This window comes from Brachycentrus maculatus, unplaced genomic scaffold, assembly GCF_059751285.1.
Source record: "Brachycentrus maculatus isolate JH-2025_06_01 unplaced genomic scaffold, ASM5975128v1 h1tg000064l, whole genome shotgun sequence".
In the NCBI taxonomy this organism is placed as follows: Eukaryota; Metazoa; Arthropoda; class Insecta; order Trichoptera; family Brachycentridae; genus Brachycentrus; species Brachycentrus maculatus.
Window position 1 is genome coordinate 1,324,577 of NW_028280818.1, and position 19,404 is coordinate 1,343,980.

Sequence of the window (19,404 nt, forward strand, 5' to 3'; positions counted from 1 at the left end):
TATTTCCATTTTGCTATTCATAAACAATATCAACATTGTTTTAATGGGAAGGTCAGACAGACCCTTGAATAGTAAACGTGTACAATTATATTGAGTAGTAAAAGAGGGAAAAGTATATCTCTAAAAAGAGATAGTCTTGCAACAATTAGACATAGAGTATAGAACTCGGTTTGCAGTCTTCCAATTATTCTCTTCTTTGGAAAAAGACCTATTAAACTCCGGAGGAAGTAGATATATGCAGAAACAATTACAAGATGCACCGGGGGGGAGTGGCATACGAAAGTATGGTAAAAGTATATCTCTAAAAAGAGACAGTCGTTTGTGGAAATTGCAACAATTAGACATAGAGTATAGAACTCGGTTTGCAATCTTCCAATTGGACCAAACAGTTCCCATTTAATTTACTTAAAGGGTTGCCTTGCGCACTTTCTTCTTTCCAGTAAGTTTTTTAACTATTCCAAATAAAATAGTTTTTACAAATCTGTTTAGTTTCAGGGTGTATGCGCAAGATTTCAATCACATTCTATATCCATCCACGAGGAATCATTGTCGTCCACAACCGAAAAAGATTAATGTTTAAATTGGAAGGTGGACTGACGGAAGCATCGTATGGTATGCGATGATGATCCAACTCAATCATATATACATCCGTGTGTAATATCCATCCCAGAAAGAAATTAAACATTTTACAATTGATTGTTCTCCTCCTTGGAAGAAGACCTATTAAACTCCGGAGGAAGTAGATATATGCAGAAACAATTACAAGATGCACCGGAGGGAAAAGTATAGCATAGGTTTTTGCCCTATTTTACTTAGTTATTTTTATATTTATTTTAGGATTGTTTTTGCCGCAGGTATGGATAGTAGAAATATGCTAACCAATGAAGAGATTGGAAATGCTTTGCAGGTCGACGATGATTTTGAATAGGAGGATATTTCCGCCAAATCAGACGCATCTACCTCTGCTTTGCCTTCTTCTTGAAGTCAAATAAGAGAGAGATTCCAAGGGAATTTTTACCGCATAAAATAAGAGAAGTAAAATCTTCACAGCTAAAATAAAAATGACATCATATGTTCCTTTAAAATCCAAAGCAGTGGTTCTCATTTTTAGCATGCATCACGATAGCAATGTAGTTCCTGATCTACACAATAAGCCCGAGAGGATCACATTTTACAATGAGACTTAAATTGGGGTTGACGCCTTGGACCGATGAATCCACGGACTTAAAAGATGCTATGGTGGAATCAATAGGGATAGTGAGAATGGTTTCTCACCAGTATGAGTCAAAAAGTGTACACCTGATGATACAACACCCCTTCAGTGAACATATACACGAGGGATGAAAAGGGTGCGGTGCTATTAACACTCCGGTCGTCCTGCACAGACCCGTCCCTGAAAGGCCCGTGTTTCGATCTCCGATGGCCGCAGTTCGCGAACCCCCCAGCTACACATTGATCCCCTTCCACGAACTAAATGTTAATTTTGCCTCCTGTTCACCCGTTCACCCGTTTTCTGGATCGGAAGACATCCGCGAATTCCTAACTCGCTTGTCTCTAAAAAGAGATAGTCTTTTGCGGAAATCGCAACAATTAGACAAAGAGTATAGAACTCGGTTTGCAGTCTTCCAATTATTCTCTTCTTTGGAAAAAGACCTATTAAACTCCGGAGGAAGTAGATATATGCAGAAACAGTTACAAGATGCACCGGGGGGGAGTGGCATACAAAAGTATGGTAAAAGTATGTCTCTAAAAAGAGATAGTCTTTTGCGGAAATCGCAACAATTAGACAAAGAGTATAGAACTCGGTTTGCAGTCTTCCAATTATTCTCTTCTTTGGAAAAAGACCTATTAAACTCCGGAGGAAGTAGATATATGCAGAAACAGTTACAAGATGCACCGGGGGGGAGTGGCATACAAAAGTATGGTAAAAGTATGTCTCTAAAAAGAGATAGTCTTTTGCGGAAATCGCAACAATTAGACAAAGAGTATAGAACTCGGTTTGCAGTCTTCCAATTATTCTCTTCTTTGGAAAAAGACCTATTAAACTCCGGAGGAAGTAGATATATGCAGAAACAGTTACAAGATGCACCGGGGGGGAGTGGCATACAAAAGTATGGTAAAAGTATGTCTCTAAAAAGAGATAGTCTTTTGCGGAAATCGCAACAATTAGACAAAGAGTATAGAACTCGGTTTGCAGTCTTCCAATTATTCTCTTCTTTGGAAAAAGACCTATTAAACTCCGGAGGAAGTAGATATATGCAGAAACAGTTACAAGATGCACCGGGGGGGAGTGGCATACAAAAGTATGGTAAAAGTATGTCTCTAAAAAGAGATAGTCTTTTGCGGAAATCGCAACAATTAGACAGAGTATAGAACTCGGTTTGCAGTCTTCCAATTATTCTCTTCCTTGGAAAAAGACCTATTAAACTCCGGAGGAAGTAGATATATGCAGAAACAATTACAAGATGCACCGGGGGGGAGTGGCATACAAAAGTATGGTAAAAGTATATCTCATGGGTATGCAAGCAAACAAAACTGAAAAAGAATACTTTTAATACAAGATTGTCATCTTATTTTCACTTTGACCATGTGTTTTGAATATTCTTTTAAATATAAGAGAATATATAAAAAAATAATGTGTTTTGAACTTATTATGTACAAACATTCACTATAGTTTCATTTGGATGGAGTAAAGCGTTTCCAAGCTGGTGTAATTTTACCTACGCTATTTAACTTGAGATCCTGAGGGTTGCCCTATCAGAGTAATGGCTGAGCAATAATTTATAAATTTGACATTCCAACCTGTTCGCAACGAGATCAGAATAAACCCCTTGCGAACTGCAACTTTTCCACTTTAAAAAAAAAAAAAACAAATCCTTCATTTCCCCTTTTCTTTTAAACTATTTCAATAGAGATCACCTCCTCGATTTGATCTACAATGGGTTTTATGAAGTTTTGCTGCCACACCCTGGATAGTTTTGTTACATATTCTTATCTATTCAAACCGGGGAGGTTCAAGAACTAATTTACAATTTAGATAAAACCTTTCTCACCAAAAGCCAAGATAGTTAACATGTGAATTTCGAACATATTTCTTTAGAATATGTATGTTTTATTCTCTTCTCGGGAAGAAGACCTATTAAACTCCGTAGGAAGTAGATATATGCAGAAACAATTACAAGATGCACCGGAAGGAAAGGTATATCTCTAAAAAGAGATAGTTTTTTGCGGAAATTGCAACAATTAGACAGAGTATAGAACTCGGTTTGCAGTCTTCCAATTATTCTCTTCTTTGGAAAAAGACCTATTAAACTCCGTAGGAAGTAGATATATGCAGAAACAATTACAAGATGCACCGGAGGGAAAGGTATATCTCTAAAAAGAGATAGTCTTTTGCGGAAATTGCAACAATTAGACAGAGTATAGAACTCGGTTTGCAGTCTTCCAATTATTCTCTTCTTTGGAAAAAGACCTATTAAACTCCGTAGGAAGTAGATATATGCAGAAACAATTACAAGATGCACCGGAAGGAAAGGTATATCTCTAAAAAGAGATAGTCTTTTGCGGAAATTGCAACAATTAGACAGAGTATAGAACTCGGTTTGCAGTCTTCCAATTATTCTCTTCTTTGGAAAAAGACCTATTAAACTCCGTAGGAAGTAGATATATGCAGAAACAATTACAAGATGCACCGGAAGGAAAGGTATATCTCTAAAAAGAGATAGTCTTTTGCGGAAATTGCAACAATTAGACAGAGTATAGAACTCGGTTTGCAGTCTTCCAATTATTCTCTTCTTTGGAAAAAGACCTATTAAACTCCGTAGGAAGTAGATATATGCAGAAACAATTACAAGATGCACCGGAGGGAAAGGTATATCTCTAAAAAGAGATGGTCTTTTGCGGAAATCGCAACAATTAGACATAGAGTATAGAACTCGGTTTGCAGTCTTCCAATTATTTTCTTCCTTGGAAAAAGACCTATTAAACTCCGGAGGAAGTAGATATATGCAGAAACAATTACAAGATGCACCAGAAGGAGTGGCATACAAAATATGGTAAAAGTATATCTCATGGGTATGCAAGCAAACAAAACTGAAAAAGAATACTTTTCTGCAAATTCGCTGAATTCATCGGCATATTTTATAGATGTTGTGGCAACCCACACATCTACTATGGCAACTCAAATCGAGTGAAATAACGAACACCCTACACCGGAGCCCGCAACGAGCGGAAACTAGCCCGTCACACTTCGTCGCCGCCCGTCCTCCGATCGACACGTATTTCAACTGTTCTCATATTAGAATCACGCGATTATTCTTAAATATTTCTTGATTGTAATTTTATAGAACTGAATAAATTTGTGTTAAAAGTAATCCGCTTTCACCTTGCTTCCCTTCTGTCAAATTAAATTGGTATTCAACTAGAAACCATAATTGGTGACCCCCCGACGTGATTCCGAAACACGTTTTACAAAATTCGAAAAATTAGAAGCATTTTTTTTAAAAATAAAAACCGAAAAAACAACGCTTAGTAATCATCGATCACAGGAGCGCGCGGTGACGAGGCGTCCCAGGGAAACACGTAAGTTAACAAAATTTTAGTTTTCTCACATATTTAACGTAAAATCTTTTCATTAAAAATAATAATCTCAAAATTAAACCTTTTACATTTGCACTACCCAACTTAGAATCTTTTCCCTGGTAAAATAAAAGTCAATTTTTAACAATTTTTTAATCCTATCTATAAAAATTCCGATGAAACCACGTGGGAGAATAGAAAATTAATTGTACCGACAGAATACTCGCCGCTATTGTAACACTGATTCTAGCTAAGACGACATCACCTTAAGGCTGACGCAGATATCGGAAATCCACACAGGAAGAACGTGCGCGAACACGTGCTTCAGATACGGAAACCTGCACACACAGCAACGAAGAGGAAACAAACAACGAAAAGCTAAGTCAACCTAAATAAACATAATTTAAAATCATTTATTTGCCAAAAAAAAATATGCGAAAATTTAATAATTAGCTCTCATAGTAAACGCCACCTATCCTGTTTCATAAATAAAATCAAATCGTAAATAATTCACAAATAAAACAAGGCAAAAACGCCGCTGTAAATGCAGAATCAATAAATTATTGTCATTTTGGCCAATAAATTACTGGCGATTTTGCTATTTTCCCATAAATAGACTGAATGACCATTATGCGCGTCGTAGGTTCAGTGAACGGGCCGAAAACAATATTCAGCTTGATCCTCTTTTTCTACGCAAAATTTCGTCCACAATGAGGCACATTTTTGGTCAAATGGCTATGTCAATAAGTGGAGTTGCCGAATTTGGAATGGAGAAAACCGAGAAACCTCGGATGAGACACCCTTACGTCCATTAAAAGTCACCGTTTGTCAAAAGTCAATTAAAAGTCAAGCGCTTTATGGGCAGGTGGAATTATTGGCCCATATTTTTTTAAAAACCAGAATGTTACGGTCAATGCGGAGCGCTACAGAACCACGATCACTGACTTCTTCGTACCTCAGTTGAATGGGCATCGATGTGACAGAGCTGTGGTTTCGACAAGGTGGCACAACATGCAGCACATCGGGTGCCACCATCAATTTACTGCGGGAAATTTGAATTTATATACCTCTAAAAAATACCCTATACATATTACTAATATCTGAGAAAAACCCCATTCTTTTCTTATAGTAAAATGATAAAATACTATTGTTGGACCCGTCAATAAACACAATACAACAAAAATAATAACTATACAAAGCAGTTTATACATGTCGCTCACTCCTTTCCACAACGTCATTTATCAAAAAACTTGATTTTTCAGGAGATCGTTTTTAAAGGAATATGATAAAATGTATTAAAAATAAATATCAAGCCACATATTGAACTTTTAATTGTACAACAGAAGGTTTTTTCTCCATTTGAAAAATATTTAGTTTATAAAAAAATAAACAATACCTTTTCTTCAAAATGCAAAACAACACATTCTGCCCTGTAGCGGGTAAATATTAAGTTAAAAATATGCCGCTTTTGCTGGGATATAGTACATTTTCTGGGCATCCGAAAACATGCACAACTAATCGATTTTTGATTTATGACATTGTTGAAAGGAGTGAGCGTATGTATGTACATCGAAACTTAACAAATACTGACTAGTTGGAACGCTTCAGTCGGATTCAGATTGACTGCCGCTGTCTTCAGATCCCGACTCCTCGTCGCCGTCGGATTCGGATTCGCTTCCCAACCATTCCGGGAGGCCGGTCTGGGCCATGAGGGTCCGCCAACCGTCGAGTTTATGTAGATCTAGAAGAAGAAGAAGAAAATCATTAGAATTAGTTGTAACTGTTATCATTGTTTTTTTTTACTTAAAATTTAACCCGTAACCTGCGCATCGCATGTATTGTCGTTTTTTATAGAAGTACCGTTGACTGCGGATCGCATGCATAGTCGTTTTTCAACTTTACGTACTTATATCAACACCTATGGATAATTTTTTGCACTTAAATTTGCTTTGAGGCATGGATGAATTAGTTCTCTTTGATTTAGTGTCATAAAATATCAAAAAAAAAATTATATAGCGTCAAACTTTGCCGTGAATATGTTTTGATGTTTGCAAAGACAGATTGGCGTGATGACTAGGGAGCTGTGTAAGCGCCCTTGAGGTAGTTTTTTTATTTTTTTATTTTACGAAAATGGTGCAAAATATCATCCAAGATTATTTTACTATCATTATTATTACCTAGGCTGTACATGTCGCTGAGCGTGAACTGCTTCTCCCCCTTCTCGACGAGCCCCCCGTACAGGTACAGCGTGGACTTCTGCGCGGCCATCATGGCGTTCATGCGCGCGCCGGGGCCCCCCTGCGGGCCCGCGCCCGGCCGCGAGGGGCCCTCCGCCGGCGCCGCCTTGCTGGGGGCGCCCACCGTCATCGTGAATACACCGTCCGTGCATACTGCAAACCCAATAAACATATAGCGGGTAAATATTAAGTTAAAAATATGCCTCTTTTGCTGGGATATAGTACATTTTCTGGGCATTCCGAAAACACGCACAACTGAAAACTGACGATTTTTGATTTACGACGTTCTTGAAAGGAGTAAGCGATATGGCACACTGGTCAGAGGCTCACAAAGAAGAAATAAAGGTCACCTACCCGTGACGGGGTCGGCCTCAGTCTCCACGTCTTCGTCGTCAGACGCCGGTTCTGTGTCCGCCTTCCGCTCTCGCGGCTGCCGCTGCGGCCGCATGCCCACCTCCCTCCACAGCCCGCTGTCCAGCTCCAGGCAGTGCAGGCTGTCCAGCATCTCGCCCAGCAGCTCCTCCTCGGTCTCTTGCGTGTCCTGAATATTGTCATATGCTCAGTACAAGGAACTCCGTTTACCGTGGTGTGATTGACAACCGACTTAATACTGCGTTGATTCGATGAGGTTCCATTCCATTAACCGGATCCACGCGGCTCGCATAACCGTATGTGTTTTCACAAAACATGCCCCATACGTGGCTGACATTAGCGTATGTGTTTTTAGTTTTCTCTAAGTTTCGAACTTCAGTTCAACTTGGAGGGATTTTTTTATGGTGTGGAACTATGGATAAAATAATACGTCAATTCTTGGCCTTATGACATCTGTTGAAATATCTGACTAATAATTTGTAGCATCACAAGGATAAATAAAAGAACAGATCCCTGATTTTTCTTGCGGTCGGACTAAGCGCCATAATAATGCCCTATATCTGTCTCGCTCTTGACGCTACCCATCGCCAGTGGGTAAGAGTGACACACGATGCGTGCTTTAATTTATTTTTGTTACAATCTTATTTGTTTATATTACGATATATTTCAAGAATAATGTGACACACGTGTATTATAGAGTACCAAAAAGGCACAATGAATCCCATTGAACGTTTTTGTTTAGGGATATAAATCGTTTCTTAACTAAATACATGATAAAAGTAATCATTTAAAAAACGGCAAAATACCGACACGCACGGGTGTTTCTCAGGAACAAAGTTAACGTGGTTAAAAGGTTAAGCAAAGTTTTGTTTGGACTACCACGTATGGCCGCAGAGACGCGAACCTGGTGTGGGTAGAACTAGTCGCGGTACTGGTGGAAAACTGCGTTCACTGGTCGAGGACTGAGGACTGAGAGCTGGTAGCTTGTGGGGGCTCAGCCTATATATACCCCTCCGGACCAAGGGTGGCCAACCCGCGGCCCGCAGAGCAAATCACACATTTTTTCCTTTGGTGTACACAAAACCACCATAAGAACATTTCACTGTGCGTAGTTCGCATCATATCCCATATATGGGAGTATTTCACTATCCTGGCAATTTCAAGACCCACAATGGCGTCAAGTAGTAAAGACGTTGGACTAAAGAAGAAAAGAATAACAAAAGAACTGAGAAGTTTTTAAAACAGATGGAATTTGTGGAATTTAAAACAAAACCATTATGCCTGGATATGCAATGATTACGTTTCTATCTTAAAAAAGTATAACATTAAACGGCATTACGAGGTTAAACATGCAAATAAGTTTAAAAAGTACCTAATAAATATGTTTATATATATTTATATATATATATATATATATATATATATATATATTAATTTTTGTTCTACGGCCTGGTAGGAAATCTAATTTCTAAAATCTGGCCCGGCTACTTAAAATGTTTGTCACCCATGCTCCAGACCCTTTGTTCCCGTCCAGATGCTATGTTATCTCCAGACGCTATTCGAAACTCGGTCCTTCCATTGTTCTAAGGAATGCTTTCCTGGAATCTGCCATAGTTATCTGCAATTTGCAACAGCTACCGGTGTCTGGTGTCTCTTATCGCTGCTAGACGTTACTTGATACATTAAGGTGAATGACAAAATGTCAAAAAAGTATGGTTTGAAATTTTTTCCCAAGACTACATATAATTTCTCGAATGTTTTCCGCAGATACTTAATGGTATATTTTATAATATCTTTATAAAATTAAAAGACTTTGTTTTCTATGAATTTGGTGACAAAAAATATGATGAAAACAAAGTCTATTAATTTTATAAAGATAATAATAATATAATAAAACCCTTATCCGCACCCCAATGGTGCATAGGGCACTGTGTCATATAAACGCAGTGTTATCTTGATCGTTTACACATGAAGGAAAGGTGATCAGCCCTCCGCTTCAGGTACCAGTCCATGGTAATATTGAATAAATATTACAGTGAAAAATTACTTATATTTATTTTACCCCCCTTGGGAATCGAACCCGGGATCTCCAGAACGTTAGCCGAGTGTGCTGACCATTACACTAAGGAGGCGGACGATACTATAAAGATACTACATATAATATTTGGTGAAATGCATGCCAAAACGTGTATTTTTTTGTTGTTGTTTATTTTCGTGCGATGCTTCGAATACTGGAAGCATTTTTTTTAAAATAACTTTTATCGTCATAAAAATGTCTCTACCTAGTTAAAATTTATACGACAATGAAGAAATATCATGTTTTTATAAGAAACAACGATTCTGAAAACAAAAATGGTGAATTAACATTACCAATACGCGAGAAAAGGAATAAAGTCACATCATTTTAATGTCCCACGTGCAAAATGCATTTTTGTTCTAATCCCTGCTTTGAAGATTTCCACACAATTTCGAAATATTAATCATGTCCTTTTTTTTAATATAAACTTTAATTTAAAATATTTTTCTAAATTTCATTTTAATTTAGATTTATTTTTTAAAACGCATTTAACCTTTTAACCGCGTTCACTTTGTTCCTGAGAGACGCTCGTGCGCGGCGGTATTTTGCCGTTTTTTAAATGATTACTTTTATCATGTATTTAGTTAAGAAACGATTTATTTTCCTAAACAAAAACGTTCAATGGGATTCATTGTGCCTTTTGGTACTCTACAATACACTTGCATCACATTATTCTTGAAATATATCGTAATATAAACAAATAAAATCGTAACATAAATAAATAAAAGCACGCATCGTGTGTCACTCTTACCCACTGGCGATGCGTAGTGTCGAGAGTGAGACAGATATAGCGCATGACAAGAAAAATCAGGGATCTGTTCTTTTATTTATCCTTGTGATGTTACAAATTATTAGTCAGATATTTCAACAGATGTCATAAGGCCAATGATCGACGTATTATTTTATCCAAAGTTCCACACCATGAAAAAATCCCTCCAAGTTGAACTGAGGTTCGAAACTTGGAGCAAAGTAAAAACACATACCGTTATGTGCCGCGTACGGGGAATGTTTAGTGAAAACACATACGGTTATGCGAGCCGTGTGGATCCGGTAAAAAAAAAACTGCGCGCATGCAACAAATGGACTATACGACAACCGCGTCTTCTATACGGCCGCCACGTTTTCTGCCGCGAGTCAGTTAATGTCAATATTTTTGTGTAAATACACCATAAAAACATAATAAGTAAAGTGAATTGTGTACTATGAACATCTATAATAGATATCCCAACAAATTCCGAAATATTCACTACAAAAAATAGGCAAAAATATGCTTTTTTCGAGCTCTCAGGGGGCTGATCACCTTTCCTTTGTGTATTTAACGATCAAGGTAACACTGTTCCTATATGATGCAGTGCCCTATGCACCATTGGGTGCGGATAAGGGTTAGTAGAAGAAGAAGATGTATTTGAAGGTAATTGTTTTTGCTCATTATGCGAATCAGTCGCTATGAGAGGTTCCACAGTATTTACTAAGATAGTCAGCAGTCGAGTAGTCACCTGAACGCCCCCGTACAAGTAGGCCCTGTTCCCGGGGACCGGGCAGGCGGAGAAGGAGGAGCGGGGCGGCTGCGGGCGCGCGGGGCCCCCCTTGAGCGCCTCCCAGCGGAAGGCGGGCGCTGCGCCCTCGCTCCCGGCGCGCGGGGGCACCGCGCCCAGCCGGAACATGTCGCCGTGCGTGACGCCCTTGTCGGCCTTGCCCTCGCGGATTCGGCTGTACCCGCCGTATACTATCAGCTGGAAGAAAATATTCATTTATAAAGGAATCAAAAGTATATGAGATCCGTTTTGGACTAAAATCAGAAATGGGCAGTGTCACCAATCATGGATGGAAGCATCTATAATAAGCCCCCGAAACTAGTCGTAAAGTGATAACTTAAACCAGCCTATGACCGTCGTCAGTCCCGTAAATGCCCAGACTTCCATATTCTTCTTCATCTTTGATGAAATGTCAAATAATATGAAAAAAAACTCCTATAATTGGAGATAATCCAGATTTGTAAACAAGTATTTGAACACACTCAAAATGTTGCAAATAAATTCACTGGTTTATAAGCTAAAATAATAAAAATGAAAATGATATTTTCTGGCGTTTCTCATGTATGTAGCCCCGTAAATGCCCAGACTTCCATATTCTTCATCTTTGATGAGATGTCAAATAATAATATGAAAAGTAACTCCTGTAATTGGAGATAATCCAGATTTGTGAACAAGTGTTTGGACACACTCAAAATGTTGCAGATAAATTCACTGGTCAAATAATAAGCTAAAATAATAATAATGAAAATGGTATTTTCTGGCGTTTCTCATGTGTGTGATTATAATCCAGGATTTTGACCTCACATACTAATAAAATAGTTTCTACTCAGTAAAAAGCTTCTTTTCATCTCACCAATAGATGACTCTAGTGGTTGCAGAGACGCGAACCTGGCGTAGAACTAGTCTGGCAAAAAATAATTAGAAAATATTCACAACATTTTGAGTGTGTCCAAATACTTGTTCAAATTATCTGGTCAAATTATAAACTTAATAATAAAAATGAAAATGGTATTTTCTGGCGTTTCTCATGTGTGTGATTATAATCCAGGATTCGGATCTCACATACTAATATAAGAGTTTCTGCTTGGTAAAAAGCTTCTTTACATCTCACCAATAGATGTCTCTAGTGAAGTTCTAGTGATTCATGAACAAGGTTTCTAAATTGGTTCATATATATTTATATAGAACTTCCAAGAATTTGAGTAGTGTGGTTGTCAATAATGGGTAGAATTGGTGAATGTTGCGCATGTGTAAAGTGATAACTTAAACCAGCCTATGACCGTCGTCAGCCCCGTAAATGCCCAGACTGCCATATTCTTCTTCATCTTTGATGAGATGTCAAAAAATAATAAGAAAATATTCATTTATAAAGAAAATCAAAAGTATATAAGATCCGTTTTGGACTGAAATCAGAAATGGGCAGTGGCACTAATTGTAGACGTAGCTCCCGAAACTAGTCATAACAATAATACACAAGTGGTAAAAAACAAGTGTTTTATTTGTCCGCCTCCGTAGTGTAATGGTCAGCACGCTCGGCTACCGTACTGGAGGTCTCAGGTTTAATTCCCAGGGGGGTTAAAATAAATACAAGTGATTTTCAATCTTATATTTCTTTATATATTTCCCTTTATGATCCGATTCCCACCCGACTTTGGGTCGGGATCTAGCTGACTAACTGAACTAAGTACTAATCCCTTTCGCTGCCTACACCGGGGTACTTCTAGAAAATTTGGTGACGGATCTACAAATTTGTATTTATTTAGATTGGCAGTGACAGGGATATTGAAAGCTTTTAAATGTAAATTCACAGTAAAATCGGGATACAATTTTATGTTGTTTCACATTTTCAATAAATTGACTTGAACTTAGTTAAAAAAAAAAATTGCTTTGCAAGAGGTCTGTCAGGAAGCCTAGATGCTTCTGTATCAGATCTGGGCATGCGGTGGGACAGCTCAATGTGCTTAGTCTATATTAATACAACGTACTTACATGAATTATGGAAACAGGAATAATTTTGACATAAATCATGTTTTAAACATGTTTTGATATAAATCATGTTTGGTATTGGTGGTATAAATATATATACGACCATATTTCTGGACAATATTTGTGTTTTTTATTATTTACACAAATATTTCAATTTCATACTATTTCTGTGAGCCTAAGCGGCTCATTATTAGAAATAGGTATCAAATTGTGGTAGGGTGGGTTCGAACCGAGAAACTCTGACTCAAGAGTCTGCGACACTAATCACGGGACCACAACCCGACACATTATATTTATTTATTTATTTGAACTTTTTGTACAATATGTGTGTACATTGGCGGGCTTATTGCTATAAAGCATTATCTTCCAACCAACCAGTGTGAACCAACAGACTAGTGTGAACGACGAAGAACGAACGAAGCTTGTACCTTTTGATGTCTGTTACAAATTAGTGGGGAGATAATGCTTGAACAGGTTAAGACAAGAAAAACAAAGAAACATAAGAGAGCATAGTTACAAATTAAGAATTTAAACAGGGTAACATGAATAGAAAAACAAAGTGACGATAGAGTAAGGAAGGCATGGGAAAATGGAATCAGGTAGAAAGTTTAAGGAAGAGAAGAGGGGTCAGGGGAGGAGGAGATGGACAGTTAGGGTTCTAAGGTAAGATAACGATGTTTCAGGCGTTTTTTGAAGGTTAAAATAGAAGGTGCATTTTTTACGTGTAGAGGTAGTTCATTCCAGAGTCTAGCCGCTTGGACAGTAAAGAAATTACTGAGGAATGCTGTGTTGTTTTTATTACATCCGACTTACAGAATCTGGCGCGACGGGCATCAAGAGGCAGCCGCTGCGGGCGCACGGCCCCGCGCCGGCGGGCTGGATGCGCGTCCAGACCCTCGCGTCCGTGTCGAACACGTTCACGTCCCCCAGGTACTTGTAGACGCGCCCGTTGTCGTTGTAGCCCCCAAACACCACCAGCGAGCGGCGCAGGGCGCACATGCGGTGCCCCGACCGCGGGGAGGGGGCGCCCGGCCTGTCCACCTGGAATCGGTTAATCCATTACATTCTGATCCTCATCTGCGTCGTGACTCTATTCGTAATTACATCGACTGAGGAAGGATAACCCGCCTCCATGGTGTAACCTAACTTATTAGTTAGTTAACCCTTACTGGTCCAATGTGGAATCTCATTCGACATCGATTTTTCGCTCTTAGGTCCCATGTCGGATGTTATTCCACCTTTTTTTTTCATCATTAGTATTATCCATTTAAATTCCATGCTTACATTTTTGTCACTCGTATCTATTACAACAGTATGTGGAGCTGAGGACAAAAGAGTTTTTTTTCCAATTGGAATGTAACTGTCTACCTATTTTTTTTTTAAATTTCTTGGGACCGGAAAGGGTTAACTAACTTAAAAGGGGTAAGCAGAGAGAATAGAACGCCACACTAATCTCGGCTGTCCAAACTCAAAACACAGTAAAGGACATTTTTTCGCATTTTTGGACTAAGTATTTTGATTTGGATTCTACTCAGTCCAAAAATGCAGAAAAAACGTACTACAAAAAAAATGTCCCTTACAACGTTTTAAGTTTGGACAGCCGATCTGTATTTGCAAACATTCTTCGCCTCTTCCACGTTCATGCATCTCCTCGTACATACCCGCCGATTATTACGGCTCCTAACCTGACCGCTTTCAAGTATTTGGCATACCTGATCGTGCCAAGTTTTTTGTCCGTCATTACACTACGGAGGCGGACTTTATATTATAATTTTTATTTTATTTTATTTTATTTGGGATTTTTACAGCCACTACAAAACAATATATTATACAACATTAATTAACAAAACTATGGCAAATTAAAAAAATCCTCCGATAATGCTATTCTTATGAAAGTTAATATATTATTACATTGAAACCAATATTTTTAACTTTTCCACTTTATTTTTATTTGACCAGCGACCATGATTTGATATAATTTATAAACTCTTTTTTTTATAAACTCCTGCCTTGTTTTATATATAACATAACAATTTGTATAGCCTCCTACCAGTCTGATGATGTCGGTCCTCCTACCAGTCTGATGATGTCGGTCACGACGAAACCCGGTAGCTGGTCAAATAAAAATAAAGTGGAAAAGCTAAAAATATTGGTTTCAATCTAATAATATATTAAAAATGCAATTCCATCACGAAGTGTCAGTGGATAATATAAATCTATTATGAAAGTTATGTTGGTTGGGGTGAGTGTGTGTGTGTGTAGTACCTATATGGAATAGGTACTACACACACACACACACACACACACACACACACACACACACACACACACACACACACACACACACACACACACACACACACACACACACACACACACACACACACACACACACACACACACACACACACACACACACACACACACACACACACACACACACACACACACACACACACACACACACACACACACACACACACACACACACACACACACACACACACACACACACACACACACACACACACACACACACACACACACACACACACACACACACACACACACACACACACACACACACACACACACACACACACACACACACACACACACACACACACACACACACACACACACACACACACACACACACACACACACACACACACACACACACACACACACACACACACACACACACACACACACACACACACACACACACACACACACACACACACACACACACACACACACACACACACACACACACACACACACACACACACACACACACACACACACACACACACACACACACACACACACACACACACACACACACACACACACACACACACACACACACACACACACACACACACACACACACACACACACACACACACACACACACACACACACACACACACACACACACACACACAACGTCAACATAAATCATCCAACAAACAGGGATTATAAACAGTTGGCTTGTTGAACAAACGCCAACGATCAATCATTCACCTTATTTAATTTCCTGCTTATGTCATTTTTTATGGAATTAGTGCTTTTCCCAAAATACTTTTTATGTAATACGTAATTATATTCCAGAGGAATACAAAAATTGTGAATCCGTATCTATTATATTTCATATTGATATTGTCATTTTTAAAGTCGAGTTGTAGTAAATACGTATCACTGGGAGGGAAAGGTTGATCTCGCCAGAATGGCTAGAGACAGAAGCAGAGATAGGAAGAGGCCCACCTTCTCCCACTTGCGGTCGGCCAAACTGAAGAGCCACAGGTCCTTGTAGTGGTAGAACTGCATCTCCGAGGGGCTGGTGAACTCCCCGCCAAATATCCACAGTTCACCCCTGAAAGAGACAACCGATTATTTCCGGCTCAGAAGTCCATACACCAAGTATTTGCGCTTCTTTACTCAATATTTACTGCTTTTTGTTTTAAACTAAGTTTATATTCAAACCAATAATTAAAGAAAACACTTTGTTTTTTACCACTTGAGTTTTATTATAGACTACATGTTTCAGAAGTTAAACTTCCATCATTCAGGTCTGTATTATACAGACCTGAATGATGGAAGTTTAACTTCTGAAACATGTAGTCTATAATAAAACTCAAGTGGTAAAAAACAAAGTGTTTTCTTTAATTATTGTAACATGTCTCACCACAAAGTTAATGCCGAAACAATAAATAAAATATATTCAAACCCGTATATGGAAGCAAGTGATGAAAAACAAGTGTTTTATTTATAATTTAAATTTTCACAAAGTGAATTCTGAAACAATAAAAAACATCACCATCGGAACATCTATCATAAAAGTCAGTCTGTATTAGGGTTGGAGCCAGGTCCAGTAATTCCAGGTGGATTATTTTCTTCTAACCCAATGGTGCATAAGGCACTGCATTATAGCGATAGTGTTATCTTATCTTATATTTATTTTGACCCCCCCCCCTGAGAATCGAACCCGGGACCTCGGGCATGGTACCCAAACGCACTGACCACTAAACTACAGAGGTGGACAATATAAAAATTGATATATAGGTGTGTAATATGTGAGTGTTTTTACCTAGAAATTGCACTCATGAATTACATGAAATTATAGTAATTTTAAACATAAAGAGTAAATCCACTCACGAGTAGGCATAGACTATGAAACTTAAAAAGTTGAAGCCTGAGTAGTAGGGTCACGATAAGCGGTGCTGCATAAGCCGTAGCTAGATTTCAGAGTCACTTGGACGTTAGGTAATAAAAAAAAAAGTGTGTATTATTGAGCGACTAACTTGTTGGAGGGGAGGGCCACAGCCTGGTGGGCGCTCCGTGGCGGGGGGGCCCCGGGCGCCTTGATGACCCGCCACTCTCCCTTCAGGGTGTTGTACACATACAGCCCGTTGTACACGTACGTCTGCGAAAAGTCAACACCCTTTAGGCCGCGTGCCGCCGCACGCACGGTCACAGCAACCGTGCCGACTACGGCGGGCAGCGCTACCTCACATTACAACATCTGCAATGGGCAGATCTTACCAGCTCGCAACCAACGCACTAAATTTGGCGAGCGTGGCTTAGCTGTTGCAGGACCGACGGCGTGGAATGCTCTTCCACCTATGGTTAGAAATAGTGAGAGTGAGATGATGTTTAGAAAAAGACTAAAAACACATTTCGCTCACTCCTTTGAAGTTCACTGACATATTTTATATTTCCGGACAGCTGTCTAATGTCGCCCGCCTCAAGATACAGTTTTATCAAAACATTGCCGTAACTAATGTGTTAAATAAAACAGGCCACAAGGCCTACAAAAAGATGAAGAAGAAGAATTTATGAAAAAGTGCGGCGATCATCCGACTTCAGATGGAGCACTCGGAATGCTGTGCTGACTATACGAATGCTCGCATCGTAACGTGTTACGTTACGGCCAGATGACTCCGGTCAGTCCCCGCCATCAGAAGAAGAAGACATAAAGGCCATGAGTGTCATACCTTCTTCCCGTCGTGGTGCTCCCCCCCGAAGAGGATGAGCTCGGCGGTGTTGGTGGGGTGCGGCACCAGGCTGGCGCTCACGCGGGCCGAGGGCGGGTCGATGACCTTCTCCACCACGGCCAGCCGCTGGGCCTCCTCCTTCTCGATGCCCGCCACGATGGACTCTATGTCCTCCTGGGAACAGACACATGCGTCACACGCCGTACGTGAAAGATATCTACAACGTCATATATCAAAAAACTTATTTTTCACAAATTTGGATCCAATTGTATTTTTAATTTTTGGATCCACAAATTTGGATCCAATTGTATTTTTAATTTTTGGATCCACAAATTTGGATCCAATTGTATTTTTAATTTTTGGATCCACAAATTTGGATCCTATTGTATCTCCAATTGTATTTTTCTCCGCCTCCGTAGTATAATGGCCAGCATGCTCGGCTACCGTTCTGGAGGTCCCGGGTTCGATTCCCAGGGGGGGTCAAATAAATATAGTGATTTTTTCACTCTAATATTCATTCAATATTACCCTGGACTGGTACCTGAAGCGGAGGGCTGAGCACCTTTCCTTCATATGTAAACGATCAAGATAACACTGTGTTTATATAATGCAGTGCCCTATGCACCATTGGGTGCGGATAAGGGTTTGAAAAAATATTTTTCTCCACCAAACCAATATGTCGCTTGAACTGCTATGATTTTCGGTCCTAAGTATTTGGACATACTCAAAATGTTGTAGATATCTTTCACATATCCCTCACTCCTTTCAACAACGCCATATATCAAAAATCGACAATTTTCTTTTGTGCATGTTTTCGGAATTCAAAGAAAATGTACCAAATCCCAGCAAAAACGGCATATTTTTAACTTATTATTTACCCGCTACAGGGCATAAAGTGTTGTTTTTGCATTTGGAAGAAAAGTTATTGTTCAATAATTTTTTTAAATAAACCCAATATTTTTCAAATGAAGAAAAAACCTTCAGGTTTTACCTAAAAGATGTGTTGCACAGTAAAAAGTTTAATAAGTGGCTTGATATTTATTTTTAATACTTTGTATTATATTTTTATACTTTGAAAACGTTCTCCTGAAAAATCATGTTTTTCGATTTATGACATTCTTGAAAGGAGTGAGCGATATATCCTACCTGTTTTTAGATCTCATCCCGATAAAATTGGATTATGAAGGTAGTAAACGCCAGTTTAGGCGGTTGTTTGAATTTTTCTTCAACATTTGCAAAAATTAACGTAAAAATAGCAAAACCTTTTGCACTCGCAAAACATTTCCCATGTTTAAAATCGACATTTTTTCCTCATTCTAAGAGTCAAGGTTTCCTTTTGTTATTTTTCTACAGCCTGTGTTTGAACTGGAACTGGAGTGACGTCATCGGAGTGAATATTTACTCTTTTTGTGTCCAAAGACGAAGAAGCTTTTATATTTAGCAGAAACACTTTTATTTGTATGCAAGGTCTGAGAATCCTGGATTATAATCACATACGTCGCTCACTCCTTTCAACAACATCATATATATAAAAAAATTGATTTTTTAGAAGATCATTTTTAAAGTTTAAGAATATAATAAAATGTATTAAAAATAAATATCAAGCCACTTATTGA

The 19,404-nt window shown here is 38.8% G+C and overlaps 1 protein-coding gene across 3 annotated transcripts in view; it reads right to left on the reverse strand.

Moving 5' to 3' along the window:
- Window positions 1-19,404, reverse strand: part of LOC148311486 (kelch domain-containing protein 4-like) — a 32,803-nt gene that overhangs the window by 11,510 nt on the left and 1,889 nt on the right. For 2 of the 3 annotated variants that reach the window (XM_088256619.1, XM_088256622.1), the window contains exons 3-10: window positions 17,789-17,962; window positions 17,096-17,217; window positions 16,059-16,167; window positions 13,599-13,826; window positions 10,761-10,997; window positions 7,170-7,356; window positions 6,756-6,968; window positions 1,814-6,319 (exon numbers count right to left, since the gene is read on the reverse strand). In XM_088256619.1, the coding sequence (XP_088112745.1) occupies window positions 6,183-6,319; window positions 6,756-6,968; window positions 7,170-7,356; window positions 10,761-10,997; window positions 13,599-13,826; window positions 16,059-16,167; window positions 17,096-17,217; window positions 17,789-17,962 (1,407 nt within the window). In that variant the 3' untranslated portion in view covers window positions 1,814-6,182. Of the gene's footprint in view, window positions 1-1,813; window positions 6,320-6,755; window positions 6,969-7,169; window positions 7,357-10,760; window positions 10,998-13,598; window positions 13,827-16,058; window positions 16,168-17,095; window positions 17,218-17,788; window positions 17,963-19,404 lie in introns of those variants that run through there. The other variant, XM_088256621.1, reaches the window with a different exon arrangement.